At 51.9% G+C, this 16,835-nt stretch overlaps 1 protein-coding gene across 1 annotated transcript; it reads right to left on the reverse strand.

Annotated features, from left to right (window-relative positions):
- Positions 1 to 12,523: 12,523 nt before the first annotated feature.
- On the reverse strand, positions 12,524 to 16,454 carry CD2BP2 (CD2 cytoplasmic tail binding protein 2). The gene is made up of 6 exons (XM_073560543.1): positions 16,233 to 16,454; positions 14,823 to 14,961; positions 14,583 to 14,740; positions 13,111 to 13,645; positions 12,948 to 13,042; positions 12,524 to 12,879 (listed from the first exon to the last, which is right to left on the reverse strand). The coding sequence occupies exons 1-6, from the start codon at positions 16,293 to 16,295 to the stop codon at positions 12,769 to 12,771; spliced, it is 1,101 nt and encodes a 366-aa protein (XP_073416644.1). The 5' UTR covers positions 16,296 to 16,454; the 3' UTR covers positions 12,524 to 12,768.
- Between the last annotated feature and the right edge of the window lie 381 nt (positions 16,455 to 16,835).

A 16,835-nucleotide genomic window follows, 5' to 3' on the forward strand; every position in this document is an offset into this window, starting at 1 on the left:
GCACTTCAACCCCCTAAATACTGCGATCGCTGCATTTAGCAGGCATGCAGAGGGAGGAGCCCCTGTCATTGCGGGGTACAATCGTTGCCGTAATGACCCTATGTCGTCATGATGACGTCCGGGTCACCAGGCTCCGGGTGCAGTGTGTGAGAGCAGAGCGTCACTGCTCCTGCATCATAAAGGCGATCATGGTGGGACGAAGTAAAAAAAAAAAAAAATGAAAACACAAAATGGTAACAAAAAATGAAAAACATTCTACCCATCGATATTCTGGGGAAATAAAGTACACATATTTGGTATCGCTGCGTCTAGAATGAGCCGACCTATACTAGTTAACCCCTTCAGTGCATACTGTAAAAGAGTAAAAAAAAAGATGCTTTATGATCACACCGCCGAAGAGAAAAAGTGGACTAAAACGCGATCAAAGACCTATGTAAATACAAATGGTACCGGAGAAAATGGCATCTTGTCCCACAAAGAAACGCCATACAGCTCCATCAGCGGAAAAATAAAAAGTGCTCGCGCTCAGAGTAAAGCGATGCAAAATGATCTCTTCTATCAAATAGTGTGTGAAAGCACCAAAACATAAAGACATAAATGAGGCATCGCTGCAATTGTACTGACCCCAAGAATAAAGCCGCCCGATCAATCGTACCGCACGGTAAACGGCATTGAAAAAACAAATCCTGAGTTGCTGTTTTTTTTCCTCATTCTGCCTCCCAAAAATCTGAATAGAAAGCGATTAAAAAAAAAAGTCATGCATCCGAAAATGGTACCAATAAAACCATCAACTCGTCCCGCAAAATACAAGACCTCACCTGACTCTGAGGGACAAAGTATGGAAAACTTACAGCTCTCAATATGTGGAAACAAAGCGTCATTTAGTATGACAGCAGGCAAAGCTAAAAACCCGATGTAAATCTGGTATCGCTGTCATCGCACCGACCCAAAGAATGAAGCCGCCTCATCACTGATACCGCACGAGGAACGGCATCTCTGTATATAAAAATCAGGGTGGGTATCACCAACCAATCACGAAGCATCTCTCATTTCACCAGAGCTGGTTCTAAAGTAGCTGAGCTGTGATTGGTTGCTCTGAGCAAGTTTTCCCACTTGACAACACCTCACAAGACACTGACATGGTGGGAGAAATCTAGCATCCCCGGGAACATAAGCTCCAGCCATCGTCTGCCCCCCAGAAAGGAGCAGAGAGCACATGACAGAAATGAATCCCCCCCTCCCGTGTGGTATCAATAAGTGACACACACGAATGTAGGAAAGTGCATAATAAATGTCATGTGGATTTAACAGTTTCTCACAGACACTTTTGTGCATTATTGATGTGTTACTGTGCTCTGATGCTGTGAGGTTTTTTTAAAAGTGCTACTTTCCCCATAATTCACCTGGATATACCCATATAACACCTAATGCTTTTCCCAAAACAACCCACTAAATATGACACTATACTGCACACACATGCTGTACATCCATGAGCAACTCAGCCGCACACATTACAAGTTCACCTGAGATCTTAGTGAACCATGTATCTGTGTAATCTCACTATTCTACTTTTACTGGCTGACGGGACGATGTGGGATAGTAGTGGTAGTAGTCCGGTGGCTCTGGCTGACAGGACGATGTGGGATATTAGGGGTAGTAGTCTGGTGGCTCTGGCTGACGGGACGATGTGGGATAGTAGTGGTAGTAGTCCGGTGGCTCTGGCTGACAGGACGTGGGATATTAGGGGTAGTAGTCCGGTGGCTCTGGCTGACAGGACGATGTGGGATATTAGGGGTAGTAGTCCGGTGGCTCTGGCTGACGGGACGTGGGATATTAGGGGTAGTAGTCCGGTGGCTCTGGCTGATGGGATGATGTGGGATATTAGGGGTAGTAGTCCAGGCTGACGGGATGATGTGGTAGTAGTCCGGTGGCTCTGGCTGACGGGACGATGTGGGATATTAGGGGTAGTAGTCCGGTGGCTCTGGCTGACGGGACGATGTGGGATATTAGGGGTAGTAGTCCGGTGGCTCTGGCTGACGGGACGATGTGGGATATTCATAGAATCGTAGAGTTGGAAGGGACCTCCTGGGCCATCTGGTCCAACCCCCTGCTCAAAGCAGGATTCGCTAAATCATCCCAGTTAGATGTCTGTCCAGCCTCTGTTTGAAGACTTCCATTGAAGGAGAACTCACCACTTCTCGTGGCAGCCTGTTCCACTCATTGATCACTCTAACTGTCAAAAAGTTTTTTCTAATATCTAATCTGTGTCTCCTCCCATTCAGCTTCATCCCATTGCTTCTAGTCTTTCCTTGTGCAAATGAGAATAAAGTTGATCCTTCTACAATGTGACAGCCCTTTAGATATTTGTAGACAGCTATTAAGTCTCCTCTCAGTCTTCTCTTTTGCAAACTAAACATTCCCAAATCCTGCAACCTTTCCTCATAAGACAGGGTTTGCAGACCGGTCACCATTCTGGTCGCTCTTTTCTGAACTTGCTCCAGTTTGTTGATGTCTTTTTTAAAATGTGGTGCCCAAAACTGGACACAATATTCCAGATGAGGTCTGACCAAAGAGGAATAGAGGGAAATAATGACTTCACGTGATCTAGACTGTATGCTTCTGTTAATACATCCTAGAATTGCATTTGCCTTTTTTGCTGCTGCATCACACTGTTGACTCATATTCAGTCTGTGATCTATTAGTATACCCAAGTCTTTTTCACATGTGCTGTCACTTAGCCCTATTCCTCCCATTCTATATATGCTTTTTTCATTTTTATTGCCCAGATGTAGTACTTTGCATTTCTCCCTGTTAAAAACCATTCTGTTAGTTGCTGCCCACTTCTCCAGTTTATTTAAATCTTTTTGAATCCTCTCTCTCTCTTCTCTAGTATTAGCTATCCCTCCTAGCTTTGTGTCAACAGCAAATTTAATCAGTTTACCCTCAATTCCTTCATCTAAATCGTTGATAAAGATGTTGAACAATACAGGGCCCAGGACAGAGCCCTGTGGTACCCAGGGGTAGTAGTCTGGTGGCTCTGGCTGATGGGATGATGTGGGATATTAGGGGTAGTAGTCCGGTGGCTCTGGCTGACGGGACGATGTGGGATATTAGTGGTAGTAGTCCAGGCTGATGGGATGATGTGGGATAGTAGTGGTAGTAGTCCGGTGGCTCTGGCTGACTGGATGATGTGGGATATTAGGGGTAGTAGTCCGGTGGCTCTGGCTGACGGGACGATGTGGGATATTAGGGGTAGTAGTCCGGTGGCTCTGGCTGACGGGACGATGTGGGATATTAGGGGTAGTAGTCCGGTGGCTCTGGCTGACGGGACGATGTGGGATATTAGTGGTAGTAGTCTGGTGGCTCTGGCTGATGTGGGATATTAGGACTAGTAGTCCAGGCTGACGGGATGATGTGGGATAGTAGTGGTAGTAGTCCGGTGGCTCTGGGTGACGGGATGATGTGGGATAGTAGTGGTAGTAGTCCGGTGGCTCTGGCTGACGGGATGATGTGGGATATTAGGGGTAGTAGTCCGGTGGCTCTGGGTGACGGGATGATGTGGGATATTAGGGGTAGTAGTTCGGTGGCTCTGGCTGACGGGACGATGTGGGATAATAGGGGTAGTAGTCCGGTGGCTCTGGCTGATGTGGGATAGTAGTGGTAGTAGCCCGGTGGCTCTGGGTGACGGGATGATGTGGGATAGTAGTGGTAGTAGTCCGGTGGCTCTGGCTGACGGGATGATGTGGGATATTAGGGGTAGTAGTCCGGTGGCTCTGGGTGACGGGATGATGTGGGATATTAGGGGTAGTAGTCCGGTGGCTCTGGCTGACGGGACGATGTGGGATATTAGGGGTAGTAGTCTGGTCGCTCTGGCTGATGGGATGATGTGGGATAGTAGTGGTAGTAGTCCGGTGGCTCTGGCTGACGGGATGATGTGGGATATTAGGGGTAGTAGTCCGGTGGCTCTGGGTGACGGGATGATGTGGGATATTAGGGGTAGTAGTCCGGTGGCTCTGGCTGACGGGACGATGTGGGATATTAGGGGTAGTAGTCCGGTGGCTCTGGCTGATGGGATGATGTGGGATATTAGGGGTAGTAGTCCAGGCTGACGGGATGATGTGGGATAGTAGTGGTAGTAGTCCGGTGGCTCTGGGTGACGGGATGATGTGGGATATTAGGGGTAGTAGTCCGGTGGCTCTGGCTGACGGGACGATGTGGGATATTAGGGGTAGTAGTCCGGTGGCTCTGGCTGACGGGACGATGTGGGATATTAGTGGTGGTAGTCTGGTGGCTCTGGCTGATGGGATGATGTGGGATATTAGGGGTAGTAGTCCAGGCTGACGGGATGATGTGGGATATTAGGGGTAGTAGTCCGGTGGCTCTGGCTGACGGGACGATGTGGGATATTAGGGGTAGTAGTCTGGTCGCTCTGGCTGATGGGATGATGTGGGATAGTAGTGGTAGTAGTCCGGTGGCTCTGGCTGACGGGATGATGTGGGATATTAGGGGTAGTAGTCCGGTGGCTCTGGGTGACGGGATGATGTGGGATATTAGGGGTAGTAGTCCAGTGGCTCTGGCTGACGGGACGATGTGGGATATTAGGGGTAGTAGTCCGGTGGCTCTGGCTGATGGGATGATGTGGGATATTAGGGGTAGTAGTCCAGGCTGACGGGATGATGTGGGATAGTAGTGGTAGTAGTTCGGTGGCTCTGGGTGACGGGATGATGTGGGATATTAGGGGTAGTAGTCCGGTGGCTCTGGCTGACGGGACGATGTGGGATATTAGTGGTAGTAGTCCGGTGGCTCTGGCTGATGGGATGATGTGGGATATTAGGGGTAGTAGTCCAGGCTGACGGGATGATGTGGGATAGTAGTGGTAGTAGTCCGGTGGCTCTGGGTGACGGGATGATGTGGGATATTAGGGGTAGTAGTCCGGTGGCTCTGGCTGACGGGACGATGTGGGATATTAGGGGTAGTAGTCCGGTGGCTCTGGCTGACGGGACGATGTGGGATATTAGGGGTAGTAGTCCGGTGGCTCTGGCTGACGGGACGATGTGGGATATTAGTGGTGGTAGTCTGGTGGCTCTGGCTGATGGGATGATGTGGGATATTAGGGGTAGTAGTCCAGGCTGACGGGATGATGTGGGATATTAGGGGTAGTAGTCCGGTGGCTCTGGCTGACGGGACGATGTGGGATATTAGGGGTAGTAGTCCGGTGGCTCTGGCTGACGGGACGATGTGGGATATTAGTGGTAGTAGTCTGGTGGCTCTGGCTGATGGGATGATGTGGGATATTAGGGGTAGTAGTCCAGGCTGACGGGATGATGTGGGATAGTAGTGGTAGTAGTCCGGTGGCTCTGGGTGACGGGATGATGTGGGATATTAGGGGTAGTAGTCCGGTGGCTCTGGCTGACGGGATGATGTGGGATATTAGGGGTAGTAGTCCGGTGGTTCTGGCTGACGGGATGATGTGGGATATTAGGGGTAGTAGTCCGGTGGCTCTGGCTGACAGGTTGATGTGGGATAGTAGTGGTAGTAGTCCGGTGGCTCTGGCTGACGGGATGTGGGATATTAGGGGTAGTAGTCTGGTGGTTCTGGTTGACGGGACGATGTGGGATATTAGTGGTAGTAGTCCGGTGGCTCTGGCTGACGGGACGTTGTGAGATATTAGGGGTAGTAGTCCGGTGGCTCTGGCTGACGGGACGTTGTGAGATATTAGGGGTAGTAGTCCGGTGGCTCTGACTGACGGGACGATGTGGGATATTAGTGGTAGTAGTCCGGTGGCTTTGGCTGACGGGACGATGTTGGATATTAGGGGTAGTTGTCCGGTGGCTCTGGCTGACGGGACGATGTGGGATATTAGGGGTAGTAATAAGGTGGCTCTGGCTGACGGGGCGATGTGGGATATTAGGGGTAGTATGGTGGTTATGGCTGACGGGACGATGTAGGATATTAGGGGTAGTAGTCCGGTAGCTCTGGCTGACGGGATGATGTGGGATATAATAGTAAATGTGGCTATGCGGCGTGGGCAGGGCTATACACAGCTTTGCACACTAACCGTAGTTAGTTGCTATGCCCGGGCAGCGCTGGGCTCTTCAGCTAGTAAAAAATAAAACCAATTTGTCACCTGCTGTTGATTTAATTGCACCTCCCAAAAATCACAGTAAGGCTTGGTGCACATTTATCCTGCACTCTGCGCTGAGCTCTTACACCAGGGTTTCTATGTAAATCTCTGAAATACGTGATTCACATGGAACTCTCAACGGAAGATTCCCTATAATGAGGCAGATGGAGGCACTGTGGACGCCGTCTTGCCGCCTATGACCCGACTGTGTCCATCTTTTTATTAGGATTGCATAAAAATGCCGTCCGCCAGTTTTGTGAACTTCTGAAAATAAGGACAGCGCAGAACAAAGGCCAGATGGACTAAACAGTAACTCATGCTGCCTCATTACAGTGGATCCCTTTGGGGTTTCCATATAAATCTGAGTGAAATGATTAAGATGAAACCCCCATGTAAGTGCTCAGTGAAGAGCACAGGATAATGTTGTTAAATGTTCCCAATAAAAGCTTCAACTCAATCTACAAAAAAAGTGCTCACTCAGGTCTGCCATCTGTTAATGGAAATATAGTGGACTTCAACGTTACTGGCAGCACAAAGGCTCTGGAAAAGCAAAATGGCTCCTCATCCCCCAAAAGAAATTCAGCAAATGCTGCACTCCAAAATTCAAATGCTCTCCTCCCTTCTGAGCCCCAGTCTGCCTAGACGACATTTAGCGCCCACATGTTTGGCATTTCTGTAGTGATGAGAACCCGCCTAATTTACTGGTGAATTTCTTCAGAAGCATAAACTGGGCATAACGTACTGGTCACTACAACAGCAGATTGCAATTTACTCAGCAATATCCACTGCTGCTTATTTCTGGAAAACACCCATGGAGTGGGTATAATTTCAACAATGTGGTCACTTGAGGGTGGATTCTGCTGTTCTAGCACTTAGGGGCTCTGAATAAGGAGTCTGCAATCTATTTATTATACATTTATATAGCGCCATTTATTCCATGGTGCTTTACATATGAAATGGGGAAATATAGAAAAGTACAATAAACATGTGTAATACAAGGGACACACAAGTACATAAGGAGAGGGGACCCTGCCCGCGAGGGCTCACAATCTACAGGGATGGGTGAGGATACAGTAGGAGAGGGTAGAGCAGGTCGTGCGGTGGTTCAGTAGACCGAGGATCATTGCAGGCTGTAGGCTTGTCGGAACAGGTGGGTCTTCAGGTTCTTCTTGAAGGTTTCCTTTGTTGGTGAGTCTGATGTGTTGCGGCAGAGAGTTGCAGAGTTAGAGTATGGGGGAAGCACAGGAAAAACCTTGTATGCGCTTGTGGGAAGAAGAAATAAGGGGGGAGTAGAGGAGATCTTGAGAGGATCGAAGGTTGCGCTATTTGAAAAAAAATCTGCGCTCCAGGATGTAAATAGCGCTCCATCCCTCCAGAGTCCTCTACATACAGCTAAGCAAATCTGTACATCCACATATGGGGTATTTCTGAGTATGTCGTAGGTTTCTTCTTGTGAGGCTCTGTAGACAGCAGAGGCCATCTCTTGGGTGTGCTGGAGCTTCTTGTCCTGGACTCTCTCTGCTCTTTCTGAGCTTATGTCGGAGGTTTCTTCTTGTGATGCTCTGTAGGCAGCAGAGGCCATCTCTTGGTGTGCCGGAGCTTCTTGTCCTGGACTCTCTCTTTCTGAGCCTATGTGGTAGGTTTCTTCTTGTGAAGCTCTGTAGGCAGCAAAGGCAATCTCTTGGTGTGCCGGAACTTCTTGTCCTGGACTCTCTCTGCGCCTATGTGGTAGGTTTCTTCTTGTGAAGCTCTGTAGACAGCAGAGGCCATCTCTTGGTGTGCCAGAGCTTCTTGTCCTGGACTCTTTCTGAGCCTATGTCGGAGGTTTCTTCTTGCGATGCTCTGTAGACAGCAGAGGCCATCTCTTGGTGTGCCGGAGCTTCTTGTCCTGGACTCTTTCTGAGCTTATGTCGGAGGTTTCTTCTTGCGATGCTCTGTAGACAGCAGAGGCCATCTCTTGGTGTGCCAGAGCTTCTTGTCCTGGACTCTTTCTGAGCTTATGTCGGAGGTTTCTTCTTGCAATGCTCTGTAGACAGCAGAGGCCATCTCTTGGTGTGCCAGAGCTTCTTGTCCTGGACTCTTTCTGTGCCTATGTCGGAGGTTTCTTCTTGTGATTCTCTGTAGACCATCTGTAAGAGCTGTAAAGTGCTGACGACTATGTTGGCTCCATAGATGTAAAATGATGTATTTATATTTTGGGGATTTGGAGGGTAATTGATTTTTGTGCTTTTCTCCATTATGCCTTTTATTTAGGATCTTTGTGATTTTTTTTCTTTTTTGACTTTCCCCATTTTGTGGACTGATCTTGATGAAACTTCACTGTGAAACAATCTTAATTATTGATGGCGTTTGTTCTTAAAATCAAAGTCTTCGTAAATGTGGATGTGTTTCATTTATATTTATGTAACGTTTTCAGACGAGGCAGAAAATATTTCATTTACATTTCCTATTTCTAAGTCTTCTCTGCAGGTACTTGTGGGACAGTGAAGACGTAGTTATAATACTGTTAAGACATTAGAGGGCAGCAGCTCTTTATAGATCAGGAGTGGGCAATTAATTTCCCAAGGGGCCACACGAGAAACTGGCAGTGCTGTGGAGGGCCGAACCAATCGGCTGAACTTAAAGGGGCGGTCCGAAACCAAAGGTGAATTTCATATTAAATGTATATCTATTCAGTGTAATAATCTAGTTTTCTAATATACTTCAATAAAGAATTCCCTACCGTACCCTCTACATTCTGACTTCCTTTTTTTTTTTTCTTTTTTTTTTACGTCCCATGACATTTTGTTTGAGATTCACCAGTGCATGCTGGGATACTCGAATGAGCTGTCATCAGAGGGCAGAAGCTGCGGTCACTGCTGCAGTCTCTGCCCCTCTCTGAAATGAGGGACCATCAGAAATGTTTGTTTTGGACGCTCTGCTAGTCCTGCTCACCTGATGTGTCGTACATAAATTCTGGCGTATGAGCTCCCTCTGCTATATTCATTGAATGCACAGTGACAGTGCGCTCCCTGTGTTATATTCCTTTGAATGCACAGTGACAGTGCGCTCCCTGTGTTATATTCCTTTGAATGCACAGTGACAGTGCGCTCCCTGTGTTATATTCCTTTGAATGCACAGTGACAGTGCGCTCCCTGTGTTATATTCCTTTGAATGCACAGTGACAGTGCGCTCCCTGTGTTATATTCCTTTGAATGCACAGTGACAGTGCGCTCCCTGTGTTATATTCCTTTGAATGCACAGTGACAGTGCGCTCCCTGTGTTATATTCCTTTGAATGCACAGTGAGTGCGCTCCCTGTGCTATACTCCTTTGAATGCAGTGACAGTGCGCTCCCTGTGCTATACTCCTTTGAATGCACAGTGACAGTGTGCTCTGTGCTATACTCCTTTGAATGCACAGTGACAGTGCACTCCCTTGCTGGCTCTGAGGAGAAGAGATGACCTGGCAGGGACCAGTCCAGGCTCTGAAAGAGATGAGGCTTCTCTTCATGGTGGGGGAATGCAGCCTCGGACCCCTGATGATGTCCCATGTGAGTACCCCAAAATGCACTGGGATTCTCAAACAAAATGTCATTGGAAGTAAAAAAAAAAAAAAAAAAAAGACAGGAAGTCAGAGTAGAGGGCGAATGATGGAAATTGAAACATATGTTAGAAAAGTGATTATTGAATTGAGTCTGAGAGTCGCCTCCTTTGGCTTCGGATCACCCTTAATTCTGCATAATATTAATTTCATCACTTTATATACAGCAGTGGCCTGTGTGATGACGTTTACATGAGCGTATAAAAAAATCGTGGCTTTCATCCAGAAAAAGACGACTTTCCCTCTGTATTGTCATCCATGCTTAGACACCAGAAGTAAAATTTTAGAGAATAAATCCAGTGTCGGAAATGTATTCGTGAAAATCGGACGCTATACGGATGATTCATATGGCATCCGATTTTTTTATTTTTGTACACCCATAGATGGCAACAGGTGAGTCTGATCCGACATACAGAAGACGCCGGTGGAGTGCGGTGACACTGGCATGGTGCTGAGATGCCGGTGGAGTGCGGTGACGCCAGAAGGGCGCGGTGATGCCGGTGGGCGCTGAGACACTTCTCACACAGACGTTTTCTGACTGTAATCTGCATAGCTCTATTCCATAACTTTGCCTCTAGTGCTGTCTGAGGTCCGGTTTATTTTTTTTTTTTCCCCACGGACAGCACTTGGACAAACATCACGCCGTGTTCACATGAAAGTCATAACACTTGTTATAGTGAAGCTGATCGTAACACGTAATAGAAGTGATCAAGCAATAAATTGGGAACATTGGAAGAAAGTTATTCTCCCACCTCTGCTCCACATCACATCGGGGCAGGAGCTAACAGGAGGGGGTGGGAATCCTTACTGCAGTCTATGGAGTGGAGTGATAGGCCACAGATCACAGGGGGAGCACTATGGGAGACTTAACCCTTACCTCTCCTGCACAGGACATGCAAAAGCTGGGAGTGAAGTGGGAGGTGAGGGTTACCTCACATACAAAAGGTGAGGACTCCAGCCCTCTATGTTATGATGAGTCACCGAAGGAGGAAAAAACAAAATACCAGCTAAGTCCAGAAAAACCAGAGAGGTTGGCAGCTATCGGATTGCAGACCCCTGAACCTATCCACAACAACTAGCAGTAGCCGTGGGGGGTTCCTACGATGCCCTAGACCCCTCGATCACAGCCGGAAAATTAAATAGACCTAAAGAAAGGGGAAATCTAAACTGCCCCAGAGCAGACCCCAAAGCAATAGGCAGCCCCCAACATATAATGACGGTGAAGCAAGATGAAAACACTGACACAGATAGAAAGATAGGTTGTGCAAATGATGGGGCCCAAGCTAACTACATAGGACAGGATAGGAAACCTGCTGTCTGCCATCCGCAAAAACCCTATAAAAATGAGCCAACCGACTGATAGGAAAAACAGGCCCTGAAGTCGCTAGGCTTCAAAAGACTATATCAGCACTCAGGTATATTCTGAAGACAGAGCAAAAGATCAACAGAGCAGAGACAAAAATGGAATTTAGCTCACCCCCGGCCGGGGATGGCAGAACTCCCAAAAAACAAGGCAAAACAAAAACAAAACTGAAGATTACAAAGCAGAGCAGAAAAACTTAGCTTTGAGATGCAGGAATCAGACTGGTCTCCAAGAATCCAGCAGAGAAATCACCAGCCAGGAAGAAGGGCGTCAGCAGCCTTATATCCAGTCCTCAATTCCAGCCACCCAGTCATCATCTAGCTGCCCAGGTGTTTGGTAATCAGCCTCACTACCTTCCTTCACCAGAGGAGGGAGTTCATCAGACCTCAATGGTGAAGGGAAAAATGAACTCACACCACCTCTGGCTGTGTCAGGGGGCCGGATGTGGCCCGCGGGCCGCAGTTTGCCCAGGCCTGTTATAGGTGGATATTATGGTCCTGATAGAAACTTTCATATTGCTAGAACATTAATTCCAGTAGCAGATTACAAGTCGGGTGGTCTGGTGGGAGTACCGGACCACTGTCTGGTGCTACAACAGTCTGATAGGTGGTTCTACAGTGGTTGGGTGGTCTGGTAGTATTGGAATGATTGGGTTGCCTGCTGGTGTTAAAACAGCCGGTTAGGCCCGGTAGCCCTGGGTCCACATAGGCCAGGTAGCCTAGTGGCGTTACAACAACCAGTTAGACTAGGTGGGCTGGCGGCGTCACAACTGTTAGACCAAGTAGCACAGTGGAATTAGAATGGTCAGGTGGCTGGAGGAAGCTGTGTGGGGATGAGGCGAGGCTCACAGTCAGGGAGGGACAAGAGGAGGGGGGGGGATGAGGCAAGGCTCACAGTCAGGGAGGGACAAGAGGAGGCCGGGGGGATGAGGCGAGGCTCACATTCGGGGAGGGACAAGAGGAGGCCAGGGGAGATGAGGCGAGGCTCATAGTCAGGGGCTGGAGGAGGCCAGGCAGCGATGATGTGGGATGAGTTTGGCATTCTGTCCACGTCTTCCATGGTCACAGACCTGTAGGGGAGATCAGCACAACACAGGGTCTTATCTGAGGAGTATGTCAGGCGATAAAATCAAAATTACACACCTTTTCTGAGTGTCTATAAAGCCAGTAATGAAGCAGATCAGCTGCAGCCGATCCACGGGTCAGAAAATGACCAGACGAAATCCAGGAAAGAAAGGAGAGGGTTATGGATGGTTCCCGCGCTCACTGATCAATGATGAGACCTATATCCCAGATGGCCAAATCCAGAAGACGTCTTCATCAGGAAAGAGCACAAGGCTCGTTTCCTTCCTGGACACTTCTTCTATGGACATGGAAGCCAACCTCCTTTCTGGTGAGATTCAGGGATACAATGAACAGGCGCAGGAGGCGATGGCATTTTACAGACAGCACCAGGTTGATAAAAGTCCTTTATTACAAACATCACACACCCACGATCCAGCACACAGAACACACCGTCCTCACGCCTCGGCAGAAGCAACGCCCTGGACTCCCCCACGGCAGCGTCTTCACCCCTCCACAGAAGCAACGCTCCGGACTCTTCACCCCACGGCAACGTCTTCACCCCTCCACAGAAGCAACGCTCCGGACTCTTCACCCCACGGCGGCCCCCACAGGAAGCCGCAAGCACACACCTTGTCCTCATACATATAGATCAAAGTCCAGTCGGAGAGAGTTGTAGAACTGTCCCGTGGAGCTGTCCACCCGCCGGCAGTAGACCCCCGCTGAGAAGTATCCGTCCTCCACCCATTCCTGGAACAGGAGTCCAAGCATGACACTCGGCTAAGCTCCACCCTGCACACACATGGTCGGCTGCTTACCTGCATCTGGGCGCTGGTGAACGGGCCGTACAGCTCAGCGGCCGCCTCATTCTCCCATTTATACTCCCACAGAACCTCGTCCGCCGCTGGCACAGCTACAGAGAGAGCAGTGGGTCAGAGCCGGTCGCCCCCCGCACTACGCCCCTTACCCTGACATCATTACCTTCCTTGGTCACCAGCGTCTTCTCCTCCACCTCATCTGCGAACATGTCCAGGGCCGGTGTGGGCGGCGACTCCATGGTGCGCAGTCTGAACGCCAGCTTCTCGTACGAGTCCTGATAGACCTCGTACACACCGAGCGCCACCATCTGATCAGCCAGGGAGATGAGATGATCCAGAGGCTTGTCCTCCTGCTGCGTGTCTGTGCTGCTCGGCTCCTCCGCGCCCGGCTCTGCAGTGGCAACAGCTCCTACGTCTGTCCTGTCCTCCGCGCTGCGCTCCTTGGGATTGGACGGATCTGGCATGGCCGGGCTCTGCCGCACTCTGCTTTGTTTGACCCTTTGCATCACCGATCTCTTCCGGGGTCCGCTCCCGCCCAGACGCTGGATGCCTTTGGCCACAGTTTCCCCCGGCTGTAACACCTTCAGCATCTCCTCCAGGATGTTCCTCATCTCCATTGGAGCACGGCCTTCATCAGAGTCTGACTCCTGATCTGCCCCAGAGGAGGGTGGCGGGGCCTCCCGCTCCTTAATACGAACCTGCGGAACAGAAGGTCATCAGAAGATGGCGGTCAGCGGGGAGGAGAGGGAGGCGGGAGCAGAGGAAGGGAGGAGGCGCGCCAAACGCCTGGAGCCGAGGAAGGGAGGAGGCGCGCCAAACGCCTGGAGCCGAGGAAGGGAGGAGGCGCGCCAAACGCCTGGAGCCGAGGAAGGGAGGAGACGCGCCAAACGCCTGGAGCCGAGGAAGGGAGGAGACGCGCCAAACGCCTGGAGCCGAGGAAGGGAGGAGACGCGCCAAACGCCTGGAGCCGAGGAAGGGAGGAGACGCGCCAAACGCCTGGAGCCGAGGAAGGGAGGAGACGCGCCAAACGCCTGGAGCCGAGGAAGGGAGGAGACGCGCCAAACGCCTGGAGCCGAGGAAGGGAGGAGACGCGCCAAACGCCTGGAGCCGAGGAAGGGAGGAGACGCGCCAAACGCCTGGAGCCGAGGAAGGGAGGAGACGCGCCAAACGCCTGGAGCCGAGGAAGGGAAGAGACGCGCCAAACGCCTGGAGCCGAGGAAGGGAAGAGACGCGCCAAACGCCTGGAGCCGAGGAAGGGAAGAGACGCGCCAAACGCCTGGAGCCGAGGAAGGGAAGAGACGCGCCAAACGCCTGGAGCCGAGGAAAGGAAGAGACGCGCCAAACGCCTGGAGCCGAGGAAGGGAAGAGACGCGCCAAACGCCTGGAGCCGAGGGAGGGGGATGCGCCAAACACCTGGAGCCGAGGAGGGGGATGCGCCAAACACCTGGAGCCGAGGAGGGGGACGCGCCAAACACCTGGAGCCGAGGAAGGGAGGAGACGCGCCAAACACCTGGAGCCGAGGAAGGGAGGAGACGCGCCAAACACCTGGAGCCGAGGAAGGGAAGAGACGCGCCAAACACCTGGAGCCGAAGATGGGGAGGGGACGTGCCAAACAGTGGGGGTGAGATTTCTTACCCAATCAATGTTCTCCAGCCAGTGGTCTCGGATTTGAGCTTCCTTCTTTAAGAAATAGTTTCCCTCAGAGTCAAAATGTCCTTCCTCCATCTCTTCATTCAGATTGAAGGGTGTGATCTGCACTCCGCCCTCAGACTCCAGGGTGGCGCTCTCCTGCCCTGTATGATGACAGCATAAGTCACAGGAAAAGGTGGTGCCGACATGGCGCACTCACGGGAGACGGCAGCAGTCGGCACTCACCTTCCACGTCCTCGGGGGCCAGCATGTTATACTTGGAGTCAGCTCCAGACTCGTCGTCTCCATCATCATCCTCCTCATCGCTGTCCAGAGAATGCTTCCCCTTAAAGCGGCTGCCAGGACCCCCGACCGCCTCTGGAAACTGACAGAAACTACCTCAAATCAGTAATGGCAGAAAAGTTCTAAGACACCCCCCCCCCACCACCAATGGGATGCCCTATACATATGATGGCACGCTCCGGCCCCCTCCCCTATATATACATATGATGGCACGCTCCGGCCCCCCCATATACATATGATGGCACGCTCCGCCCCCCCCCCCTATATATACATATGATGGCACGCTCCGGCCCCCCCTATATATACATATGATGGCACGCTCCGGCCCCCCCTATATATACATATGATGGCACGCTCCGGCCCCCCCCCCCCCTATATACACACATATGATGATGGCACGCTCTGGACCCCCCTATATACACACATATGATGATGGCACGCTCTGGACCCCCCTATATACACACATATGATGATGGCACGCTCTGGCCCCCCCTATATACACACATATGATGATGGCACGCTCTGGACCCCCCTATATACACACATATGATGATGGCACGCTCTGGACCCCCCTATATACACACATATGATGATGGCACGCTCCGGCCCCCCCCCCCCTTATATGCATATGATGGCACGCTCCGGCCCCCCTATATACACATGATGGCACGCTCCAGCCCCCCCCCATATACATATGATGGCACGCTCCGGCCCCCCCCCATATACATATGATGGCACGCTCCGGCCCCCCCCCCTATATACATATGATGGCACGCTCCGGCCCCCCCCCCTATATACATATGATGGCACGCTCCGGCCCCCCCCCCTATATACATATGATGGCACGCTCCGGCCCCCCCCCCTATATACATATGATGGCACGCTCCGGCCCCCCCCCTATATACATATGATGGCACGCTCCGGCCCCCCCCCCTATATACATATGATGGCACGCTCCGGCCCCCCCCCCCTATATACACATGATGGCACGCTCCGGCCCCCCCCCCCCCTATATACACATGATGGCACGCTCCGGCCCCCCCCCCCCCCTATATACACATGATGGCACGCTCCGGCCCCCCCCCCCCCCCCCCCCTATATACACATGATGGCACGCTCCGGCCCCCCCCCCCCCCCCCCCTATATACACATGATGGCACGCTCCGGCCCCCCCCCCCCCCCCCCTATATACACATGATGGCACGCTCCGGCCCCCCCTATATACACATGATGGCACGCTCCGGCCCCCCTATATACACATGATGGCACGCTCCGGCCCCCCCTATATACACATGATGGCACGCTCCGGCCCCCCCTATATACACATGATGGCACGCTCCGGCCCCTCCTCACCCGTCTCTTGCTTTTCTCCTCGTCCTCGGGGACATCATCAAACGTCACTTTCCTCTTTGACATCGTGGGAGGAGTCGCGGACGGGTCACAGCAGCCACCAGCTCCGGGGCCGCGCTCTCCTCCTCACAGCTCCGGGGCCGCGCTCTCCTCCTCACAGCTCCGGGGCCGCGCTCTCCTCCTCGCAGCTCCGGGGCCGCGCTCTCCTCCTCGCAGCTCCGGGGCCGCGCTCTCCTCCTCGCAGCTCCGGGGCCGCGCTCTCCTCCTCGCAGCTCCGGGGCCGCGCTCTCCTCCTCGCAGCTCCGGGGCCGCGCTCTCCTCCTCGCAGCTCCGGGGCCGCGCTCTCCTCCTCACAGCTCCGGGGCCGCGCTCTCCTCCTCACAGCTCCGGGGCCGCGCTCTCCTCCTCACAGCTCCGGGGCCGCGCTCTCCTCCTCACAGCTCCGGGGCCGCGCTCTCCTCCTCACAGCTCCGGGGCCGCGCTCTCCTCCTCACAGCTCCGGGGCCGCGCTCTCCTCCTCACAGCTCCGGGGCCGCGCTCTCCTCACCTCACGGACGCGCAGGAAATACGTCACTGAACGGCGCCATCGTATCCGGGTCACATGAC

This window comes from Dendrobates tinctorius, unplaced genomic scaffold, assembly GCF_039654945.1.
Source record: "Dendrobates tinctorius isolate UK_male_01 unplaced genomic scaffold, ASM3965494v1 ptg000297l, whole genome shotgun sequence".
Classification (NCBI taxonomy): Eukaryota; Metazoa; Chordata; class Amphibia; order Anura; family Dendrobatidae; genus Dendrobates; species Dendrobates tinctorius.

Bases quoted from the DNA above. Each gene is read 5' to 3' on its own strand.
- CD2BP2 (XM_073560543.1), bottom strand. From the start codon at position 16,295: ATGTCAAAGAGGAAAGTGACGTTTGATGATGTCCCCGAGGACGAGGAG. The intron at 13,646-14,582 runs GTAAGAAATCTC...TCTGTTCCGCAG, and splicing joins GGCTGGAGAACATTGATTGG to GTTCGTATTAAGGAGCGGGA. The intron at 13,043-13,110 runs GTAATGATGTCA...CTCTCTCTGTAG, and splicing joins GACGCTGGTGACCAAGGAAG to CTGTGCCAGCGGCGGACGAG.